This window comes from Salvelinus sp. IW2-2015, unplaced genomic scaffold (genome assembly GCF_002910315.2).
Source record: "Salvelinus sp. IW2-2015 unplaced genomic scaffold, ASM291031v2 Un_scaffold2522, whole genome shotgun sequence".
Classification (NCBI taxonomy): domain Eukaryota; kingdom Metazoa; phylum Chordata; class Actinopteri; order Salmoniformes; family Salmonidae; genus Salvelinus; species Salvelinus sp. IW2-2015.
In genome coordinates this window covers 76,363-87,609 of record NW_019943836.1, presented here as the reverse complement: position 1 = coordinate 87,609, position 11,247 = coordinate 76,363, and the positions used below count along the sequence as shown (strand labels likewise).

Here is an 11,247-nt window from a genome sequence, read left to right as displayed (position 1 = left end):
GAGCTGTCCTTCAATCACATTTCAAAAGAACCAGGCTGTGTGTTCCACTCTAAATCAATCTCTTTTCTCTGTGCTTTCAGCAGTCTGTCTGGCACAAATCTCATTTTACCAAAGGGACTGTGTTGAGGTTGTGTTAACGCCTAGAACACGGCAACACTGATAACACCTGACCCTATTCATTGCTGCTACGGTCTCGGGAGAGGAAACACATGTTCTCCGAAACATGACCCACCTAACCACGCTCCTTAACACCCGCCAGCTTAACCCAGAAGCACCAATGTGTCGGAGGAAACACTGTTCAACAGGCGACCGGGGTCAGCCTGCAGGCACCAGACCCGCCACAAGGAGTTGCTAAGGCGCAGTGAGCCAAGTAAAGCCCCACCAGCCAAACCCTCCCCTAACCTGGACGACGCTGGGACAATTGTGCACCGTCCTTTGGCACAGCCCGGGAATTAACCCGGGTCTGTAGTAACACCTCTCACACTGCAATGCAATGCCTTAGACCGCTGTGCCACTCAGGAGGCCCTACCTGACCCTATTCATTGTGTTATTCATGTTATTGTGTAGTTGTTCGGTTGGGCCTCACATTATTTTAGGGGAGTGGATGTTGTAGAGGTGTCATGAAACAACTGCTTTTCACCATACAACAACATAGAGCCTTTTACTGCATGAGCATCACTTCACTACCTGGGGTGTATTCGTTACGGAAACGATTGACCATTTAACAACCAAATGGTAGCAAACCGCAAAACAAGAGTCTCTATTGGACAAATTCAGGCAGGTACCTCCCCGTTCCGTTTGCTTCTATTTAGGAACAGTTTTCCAACAGAATGGACGTAATGAATAGGCCCCTGTAAACATCGTCATGGCCATGGATCTTGTCTTCTGTTTCAACAGGGTTTGAGAAATCCATTAAAAAAGGGATCTGGAATGTTGTCAGCTTTATACTTCCTTGAAGAGGCATTATGTTAGCCAGCCACTAAATCTAAGGCATTGCATTGATTGACTGTGGGACTCCGCTCCTCCCATTCAACTTTTGCTGATTTGGAGTGTCCATTTCCCACTGGGCACACACTGCCTAAACAATGTTGTTTCCATGTCCTTTCAATGAAATTACGTTGAACCAACGTGGAATAGACGTTAAATTGACATCTATGCCCAGTTGGGTATGAGTAAGACTGGAGCCCTTGACCTGGATTCACAAAAGTCCTGTTTATACCTGATTCTAACATTCGTCCTTTGTCCTGATCTCATCCACACTCTGATTGTGCCCACATATTATAAGCCATTGTATTTACACATGGTATTAAAATGTCTCTCTTATCCATCCACTGCGTCCACATTGTGAAAGGATTTCCTGGTCCCTCCCTGTATGCACATTATTTTATAGATATTCTGTCAAACAAATGTGTATTTTTTAAAAAGAGAAATCAAGTCAATGGTGCCACCTGTCAATGATTTTAGAGAGTGAAATAATGATGATTTAAATGGTTTCATTGTCCAGATCTGTCTAGACTTYTAAGATATCTAGACACAATGAGTCCCTGACTTCCTCCGGAGGTTGGCAGGGAGATCTGATCACAATGTGTCTTTTGATTGTCTGCACTTGTCTAAAAATGACGGGCAAAATCAGAATGTGGACAAGATCAGGACAAAGGACACGTTTGAATCAGGTATAAACTGGGCTAGTGTGTCTGAGTGGGAGTGCTGTTCTAGGATGACTTTTGCCTTTTATATCACAATGAGTGAGATTACATGGACAGGGGGGACCTGATCCTAGATCAGCACTCCTAGTTTAAGATGCTTTGTGGATATGGACCCTGACTTGCACCCTATCTGTTGCCTTGAGGAGAGTGAACAGCTGATGAGCAGTGTTGTAGTGGAGGGTAAACACAAGTAACGCAGTTTACCCACCTTTTGTGGAAAAATGAATTGTGAGTATAGGGAGCTTTTTTCACTGTGAACAGCGATTAGTTTACCCAACAATTATTTTTAACCACTACATCACTGCTGATGAGGTGCAATACTGGCCCACGGTGGACATCCTGCGTTATTTCAAACAAGCCTTCTCAGGAGGGTGCTATTTTGATCAGTTTGGATGGGTTCCAATTAACTAATCAATCCTCAAACGTTCACCCTGGTGTCTAGAGTGTGGTAAAGTTTGGTGGTGCATGGCCACTGTGAACTCATACTGAGTTTTGCATTAGTCAGCTCAGTCAGATCAGTTCCCCAGGAGACCAGCTCTCACCTGAGGCATGCACAACCTGGAATCCAACTAATGACGGAAGATTCCTGCCAGTCTCTTTATTACTTGGACATCCTGCAAATTATGTTGGAAATTATGSGGCATCGGAGAGCCAGGGAGGGCAGAGCTGCCAATCTGAAGCCCATCATGATGGAATTCATTACAGGTAATACCCAGCATCTCAGAGCTGAACAGCATGTAAATATTGGTTGGGCAAACTCAACAACAAAAAATGTGAAGCATGCCAGCTAAGCCATGACACAACACAACACATTAATTGCACTATAACGGTGACAAAAGGTCCACACAAACTGTTTGGGCCTACATAAAGCTGTACCAACAGCAGACCTCTCTTTCCAGCACAATGGAGTGAATCCTTACCACTGCTACACCTGGCTATCAGCGGAGCCTTGTCTGGCAGCGGAACAGTTCATTCAGCCTCATTTACCTCCTTTAAAAAAACATAGCTGATATGGCTGACTTGCTTAAACAAATATGGTTTGTACTGTGAATTGAGATGTACAAACTATGGCATGAGGGGACGACGAGGAGATAAGAGGCAATTCATAATTTCCATTAATACATTAATGAGCGAGCTTGAACGGACAAAGTCAATATAACTATTTGTTCAGCACTTCTGAAATCTACAGTGACAGAATTCAGAACATGGGCCGTTCTTACAGTATTCTTCATGTACATCAAGTCAGAACCGTACGATAAATAAAGGGGGCATATAAGCAGACGACCATGAAAGCTCTTACAATATTCTATGACATTTCTCTAAAACAGGCTATAGGCTACATGTGCACCACCAACAGCTAACAGCTTACTACACAACATACACATAGTATGACTTTCTTAGCTACAGTATATATATCTCCCTGGCATATTACATAATTTATGCAGCAGCATACAAGACATTTTTGGGCTCATCTTGTTGTGCTGTGCTTTGAACAGGAAGGTGGTGCGGCGGTCCTGTGTGGACAAATTTTGTCATCAAAGTCTAACGTTTTCTGGATTTACAGTGCTTTCAAGACAACTGGGAACACTGACATCAGTGATCTTTAGGTCGGAGCGCTAGAAAGAAGCCCGATTTCCCGACTTGGAATTCTGAGTTGGATGACCATTGAAAACTTATTTTCCCAGTCGGAGGTCATTTTTTTCTGAGTTCCCAGTTGTCTTGAACTCACTGAAGTCAGATTTCCCAGTTCCGAGTTTCCAGTTGTTTTGAACGTGGCAGAAATCATGCTGGATTGACAGCATGGCCAATGTTGAATGTCTATCCTTTTAAGCTTGGAAAAGAGACCCTTAAACCCAGACCACACACCCACTCCACTGAATAGCAGGCTAGCGATTAATTTGCAACYCTTGCAGTTAGCCACGGATTCCTTCCAAACCACTCATTGTTGAATTTGCGATTTCCAACTTGTGTAATGTTTATGTCCAATGGCCTATGAGCACCGATACGTTTGATCTATAATTTCTCTTCATATGACAAGGATTAAAAAGGATTTGCCAGTAGATTGTCGTCTTGATTCATGATGATGACTGCTAGCTTGCTAGATAAGATTGAATGTATGATGTTGACAGTCCAATCAAAGCTATGGTAGATATAATGTGATTTGACATCATTTTATCTGTGGCCAATCACCTTGAGCCTTCTTGGATGGGCACTTCTAATTTAACTATATGGCAGCACCCAAGGGGCTTGATTTTTCGAGCTCTGCCCGRAGATTTTGCGGTGACGTAGTGTTCCCATGAGTAACAGAACACTGAGCCAACCATGGCGCAACTAGAGAACATTACCAACCCCTACGCTCCGTATTTTCCACTGGCTGCACCACCACCACAAAAAGCACTGAGCTAGGCTGAAACACCTGCATTTTGGAGCTGCCTTACTCAAGAAAGCAAAAGAGACCATGTTTGTAAGCGGCTTTATTAACTCAATTATAMATATTTTMACATTGTTTGCAAACTGATGTGATACATATTAAAGCCAAAATAACAGGCACTTTTTATTTTTGCTGAACAGGGCTCTGCCTCACCTGCCCTGAATTACGGGTCGCCACTGGAGCTGAATCATTAGGTCAGAAACACTGATTTAGCAAATATATTTATCCAGACAGAATCTCTTTGTTTTACTTTATTCAACCAAAGAAAACAATTTAACCTTCATACATCATTTGTATTTATTAAAAAAACACTTGAGAAAGAGGCTACAACAAAACAATGTATTACGACATGACAAAGTACCATAGTATTATAGTGGAAGCTGTTAGCCGGGGGAGGCTAGCATCTCTTCTCTAGCATGACAAAGTACCATAGTGGAAGCTGTTAGCCATGTGAGGCTTGCAACTCTTCTCTAGCATGACAAAGTACCATAGTATTATATTAGAAGCTGTTTGCCGGGGGAGACTAGCATCTCTTCTCTAGCAATGTCTCTTCTCTAGCGTAATCCAAATACCCTTCTCTGGTCGGAGTATGAGGTCACCCAGAGGTCTCAGCTCCTCTCGGCTCTGGCAGGACCGCACGGAGAAGTGACGCAACACCGAAGACAGCACCACCTTCTCCTCCATCATGGCAAACCGCTGGCCTGGAGACAAAGGACATACAGACATACATGTGAGGACACCACACACTGACATAGGCCTTTCCGAATACCAATACTTGTGTTCTAAATAGTAGGCTTTTTGGGTATGTGACATTTAGAAATTTGAGTATGCTTTAAATGCCAGGATGTCATACTAATTTTGTATTTTTATCAAGTAGAATTTGCTGCACACTATTGAGGAAGAGAATTGTCTTTTCACCCTCACAGGTGTTTCACAACAGCTGATAATCAAAATAGGGGACGCGCTCWACAAAAATGAATGAATGGCGGGGATCAAGCTCACTTGCGCATTCAGATGAAGCCTTCTCAGTATGGGTGAGTGGTATGTTTATATTTGTTGCTTACTGCATARTTTTTTACTGAACAGTATGTTCAAAATAGTATGTAGTATTAGTACACAGTCTGTAGTTTTAGTAAGTAGTAGGCAATACAGATTCAGACATACAGTAGACAACAATCTGACCATAAAATCAGACAACTCTTTCCTTTCATTCAGCTTTTGTGGGTCTCTCTCTTTGTCACTCTCTCTCTGTTCTCTCTACCCCCCCACTCTATCATCTTGAGGAGAGAGACAATCTGTCTCATTCATTGTGTGGGAGACAGGGCTGATTGGCGGCAGTGGCTCTCCTCTCAGGAGATGGAGAGTCAGTGCTCCTTTGCTCCTCCTCGCTAAATGGATGATTGATTCTTGAGGAAGAGTGGGCTCTTAAAGGGAATGGGAGCGTAAAAGAGGTAAGTGAGGAAGCTGTTTCATAATAAGTGTTGGCTTTAATGCAATGTGACCCATCAGGGAAGGTGCAGCGCCCTGCTTCTAAATTGAGCTTCTCCTTTCAGTTTCTTTTCCACTTCCTGAAGCCAGACWGTGGGTCAAAATCATTTAGCTGGGTCCTTGCCCTGTGTCTGTACCATTGCAATCATTTTGAWATATCATGGTTCGTATATTAGACCCATATTAAGAGGAGAGAGGGATATGAATGGTAGTATGTCCTGAGCTAACCGATGCAGTTCCTGGGTCCAGCGGAGAATGGGATGTATGCGTAGGGATGTCGTCCTGTGCTGTTCTCTATCAGGAAACGCTCTGGCCGGAACTCCTCGGGATCCGGGAAGTATCGTGGATCACGGTGCAGGGCGAAGGGAATGATCAGGGCATTCACTCCTTTAGGAATTTTAAAGCCATCTGTAATGGGAGGATATTAAGTATCAGTCATGGAATTACATTTAATTCATTTCTAACTGTGGGCTCATTGTGCTGACAGTTGTGTTGAACATCATGTCAATATTTTCTACCTGCAGTAAAACACTGACTTGTATTAAGTAAGGATGTTGCTTGGTCACACAGTGGAATCAAAGCTCAGTCTTTTGGGACAGAGTGACATGTACCCATACTCAGACTAACAGATGCTTGCCCACCCTGAGAAGGAAGACCGGATTACTAACACTGTGATTTCGCCACTGAGTCGACAAACTCCTCTGAAAATGTTGAAATCTGTATTTCCTCTAAAACTACAGTTATGCTTATATTCAGAGATAACAGGAAGTGCATATAATATTCTAATTAGTCTAACAGTGAAATCCATCCATTTGCTTCCGCCTTGGTTTTACGCTATCAGAAAATGCTTTTACTGCAAGCGGAGAGAATGGAGAACAGGCTGCCAGAGCTGACATTGGCAGACGGAAATACAAGTCCTGAAATACATGTGCTGTTTCAATGAGATGGAGATGACACCCGTGGCTTCAAACAGTGAGGATCTTAGTCTYCTGCCGTTTTACAGGTAAAGGTGCACTTTGGGACAATCTGCTGCCACCTACTGATGTGACAGTCGTCGCTTACGGTGCGTGCGAACATGGGCACGGCGGGGAAGAGGCGAAGGGTCTCCTTGATGACGCATTCAAGGTAACGTAACCTCTTCAGGTCATCGACGGTGACGGAACGGTTGGAGGAACCTGGGTGGGAAAAAGAGGGATTTATGGATGGGATTTCATAATACAATGGTCACATGCGAAAAGGAGAGAACAGGAATATCAATGTAAAGCAGTAGTGAGACAGAGAGACACTATATATAATACAACTGTCACATGGGATGAGGAGAGAACAGGAATATGAATGAAAAGGAGTATATTTACCAAACACCACTTGGAGCTCCTCCTGGACCTTGGTCTGGACCTCGGGGTAGGATCCCAGTAGGTGAAGGGCCCAGTTCATAGAGGCTGCTGTGGTGTCATGGCCCTAACAACACACAATCATTCAGAAGAGCGCATTAGGGTTGTGTTGAACAGTGTGCCATTTGGGACCCATTAGAGTTGTGTTGAATAGGGTGCCATTTGGGACGTAACGCATGTGCAGTTGTCTAATGTACATCTAGTAAATTCAAGTACAAAGAGCAACTATCCCACCTACAATATGAAGTGTTGTTCGATTGCAGAGGGCCTCAGTGGAGTCGCATGCTAAATATGTGATCATATTGGTGTTGGGTTTCATTACACTACCTCAAACATAAAGGTGTCCACCTCCTCTTGGATATCACTATGGCTCAAGTAATTTCCCTCCTCATCAGTGGCTTTTAACAGCATGTCCAGGAAGGCAAGTCTTCTCCTTTTGATGCCATGGTCAGATTCACTGTCAGAACCTGCATTCTCCATGCTTTCTGCTCTCTCCTTGATCACCTGGAGATTACACAAACATTAATACCATACCTTTATATTTCATTTTTGTTCAAAATAAATCTGTGCCAATAGCCATGCTAACAAGATGATTATTACAATATATAACAGATGATAGTCAGTCAACTGGAATCCTTTCTTATCTGTTATATATTGTTATATCCATTTTGTTAGCATGATCATTTTTGGCAGTCCAAACCACAAACACTTGGACCTTAAAGACCTCAGTAGATCTACTCACACTCTGAGTGAATGAATGGAGGATCCTCAGTCTATTGTCATGGTCCTTCCCCTCCCATAACAGACTGTAGATGAAGTCTGACCAATACCAGGGGGCTCTCTGGCGACGACCGATGATGTCACTCATTCTGTAAAGAGAGCTCAGTAAATCTAACAGAAACACCAAGGAATGTAGACAGGATATAGACAGGATATAGACAGGATGTAGACAGTGTATAAGACTATGTCATGATAGTTTATTAACATGTTAATACTTACTTGTACACACTGCGGACGTACTCAGACTCACTGTTACTTTGTGCGTAGATGTTCTTTCCCATTGCCGTTTCTGAAACAAAAACCAAAAATAGGAATCAATGCGTTATCATTAGCATTCACACAGATTTGGAGAGTTGATTTTTACAGTGCCGTTCCAAAATCAGTCACTCACCACAAATAATGTCCAAAGCACAGAGTGTGATGTAGCTAAAACAGTTGAATGGATCTCCTCCCGCCTGCTTCTCCAGTTTCTGTGTTAAAACCTCAGCCTGCTCATTCATCACCTCCAGAAACTCAGCCAAGATGGAGAAATGGAAAGTCGGGGTCAACATCTTCCTTCTGCCACGCCACTTATCCCCTGTGCTGTTAGAGTCAGGACAGAGAGAGAATCACTTATCCCCTGTGCTGTTAGTCAGGACAGAGAATCACTTATCCCCTGTGCTGTTAGAGGCAGGACAGAGAGAGAATCACTTATCCCCTGTGCTGTTAGAGGCAGGACAGAGAATTACCTCGAGTATGTCCCAAATGACACCCTTTTCTTTATACAGCCCAATTCTTTATCAAGCCCTATTGGCCCTGGTTAACAGTAGTGCACTATGGCCTGCCGAGTGGTGCAGCGGTCTAAGGCGCTGCATCACAGTGCTAGAGGCATCACTACAGATCCGGGTTCGATCCCGGCTGTGTRGCAGCCGGCCGCGACCAGGAGACCAATGAGGTGGTGCACAATTGGCCCAGTGTTGTCCGGGTTAGGGGAGGCTGGCTGGAATATCCTTGTCCCATCACGCTCTAGCGACTCCTTGTGGCAGGCTGGGCGCATGTACGCTGCCTTCGGTTGCCAGCTAGATGGTGTTTCCTCTGACACATTGGTGCGGCTGGCTTCCGGGTTAAGCGAGCAGTGTGTCAAGAAGCAGTGCGGCTTGGCAGGATCGTGTTTGGCTCTCGACCTTCGCCTCTCCCGAGTCCGTACYGGAGTTACAGCGATGGGACAAGACTGTAACTACCAATTGGATATAACAAAAATGATTTATCATTTTTTTATAAAAATGATTTATTTATAATTTGTGAATATAATTTGACTATAATTTGTGACTATAAAGGGAATAGGGTGCCATTTMGGATAAAACCAACACTGAATCAGAGGGGTGCAGAGGGCTGCCTTAAATCGACAGCGATATATATGTAATCAGTTTAAAGTCCTCATTGCCAATACTGTTTTTGATAATGGGGGAAGGAAGGAAGAGGAAAATGACCTACCTGGTGAGCAGGCCAGTCCCCAGCCAAGGCTGCATAAACCTATAGAAATAGGCCTTGTCTATGTGTTTGGAACTGTGCAGAATCGCCTTGGAAGAGAACAAATGAAATGAGAACAGATCCAGAAACACAGACCAGAATTAACAAAAGATTGGAAGACTTGCTGTCGTCATGACGTCAGCTAATGGGGATCCAAATTAAGTTTAAACATTAAAGTTATGCTCAATGGATAGGTAATGTGCTATATCTCTGACAGTATCTGATGATTATCCAGMCAGCGTCAGCAGTAATACAGGTAGTAAAAAAAGTCCCAGCAGTGTGGCGATTACCTCCACAGTCTCTGCATGAAATAAGACCACCAATGGCAGGGGTCCAACCCAAACCTTCAGCAATGGTAAATGTCTGAACTCCTTAGTGCCTTCAATAATCTGGTTGAAGAAATCTACCAAAAAAGAAAAAGTACTGCTATTGCATTTTTTACTTGGGAAATATTAGATAGCCTAACCTAAATACAGCTCAGAGGAGAGGATCTTACCTCCTGCATTKGTGCTGAACAGAAGTGCATTCCCAATGATTGGATAAGCTCCATCCACTCCAGGGATTGGCCTCAAATCGTTCCAGTCCTGAAAGTATTTCTTCAGTGGATGGTACATGATGCAGGCCAACAGAACAATCAGAAGGACCAGACATATGATCCCCAGCGTGTATGTTCCAGACATAATCACCATCTTGGTTTAATGTAGCAGTCTGCTATGTTGTGAAATCCCTCTGATCTGTATGCGGAGCAGCTTTTGACGGACTTTAGACTGGTTATGCACTTCTCCTTTGGCASAGTTAACCGTACGGGTACTGGAAACCTCGACTCTCATGCAGCTACAGTGTGAGAAACTGGGTCATGTTGGCTGCAGCAGTTAKGTGAGGGGTGGAATGATGGGGATGGGTAATGTGAAAACAAAGGTTGGCTGTGTAATGACGGCAATTACACAATCTGTGTGTGTGTGCATGTAGTAGTTAATWGTTTTTTTCTCTTCTCCTCTGACATTGACTCATGGGGTAACTAAACCACAACTACAGTATCATTTGCACACTGATTAGATAAGCTCATTCCACTCCAGAAATACAAATGTGCATGTAACAGAAATAGCCATTTATTGCATAACAAAATTATATTGTTACAATTTCAAAATAATATTTGAATGAATGATCATTCCTTGAAAAACCTAGGGTATTCAAGACACTGACATTTCTGTAGAAAACATACAAGTAGGACCTAGTTCATGTTTTTCCTCCTAACGTGGCTCATTTAGCAAATGTATTTAGCCACATTGAATTTAGATTTAGTAATGACCTGTTGTGTTAAGAAGCAGCTAATAATCTGGATAAATGTTATGGTTTCATCAATCAATGTAATAATAAAAAACATTGCATTGAGAATAATTTAGCCAAATGAAAATCCAATTGGACCTTTCTTCCTGTTGTTTCCATAAATTCCGGTTATAACTACATAGAATACAGCTACGGATGAGATTTACCATTGAACTACCGCAAGAGTTAGGATTTACGTTTTGAAGCKAGATGATGAGTCTGAGTTGGATATCACCACATGTGCAACATCGCGAGACTTCCGGGAATGCTTGCGAACTAGACCAAGCAGACCAGGCCAGGGTTTGGGGTTTATAGAAGACCAAGCAGACCAGGCCAGGGTTTGGGGTTTATAGAAGACCAAGCAGACCAGGCAGGGTTTGGGGTTTAATAGAAGACCAAGCAGACCAGGCCAGGGTTGGGCTTTATAGAAGACCAAGCAGACCAGGCCAGGGTTTGGGGTTTATAAGAAAGACCAAGCAGGACCAAGGCCAGGGTTTGGGGTTTTATAGAAGACCAGGCAGGGTTTGGGTCCATTGAGAGAAGTGAAAAATTTTCTGTAGTTTTCCTCAAATCTAAAGGCACAATTTTATTTGAACAATGTCTTAAGTAGTTGAAC

The 11,247-nt window shown here is 43.3% G+C and overlaps 1 protein-coding gene across 1 annotated transcript; it reads right to left on the bottom strand.

Moving 5' to 3' along the window:
* Positions 1–4,162: 4,162 nt before the first annotated feature.
* cyp4v2b (cytochrome P450, family 4, subfamily V, member 2b) lies at positions 4,163–10,062 on the bottom strand. Its single transcript, XM_024141386.2, has 11 exons — positions 9,802–10,062; positions 9,596–9,708; positions 9,270–9,355; positions 8,188–8,378; positions 8,016–8,085; positions 7,759–7,885; positions 7,344–7,520; positions 6,981–7,083; positions 6,666–6,800; positions 5,854–6,033; positions 4,163–4,838 (listed from the first exon to the last, which is right to left on the bottom strand). Exons 1-11 carry the CDS (start codon positions 9,992–9,994, stop codon positions 4,675–4,677), a joined length of 1,539 nt encoding a protein of 512 aa, XP_023997154.1. The 5' UTR covers positions 9,995–10,062; the 3' UTR covers positions 4,163–4,674.
* Positions 10,063–11,247: the final 1,185 nt, after the last annotated feature.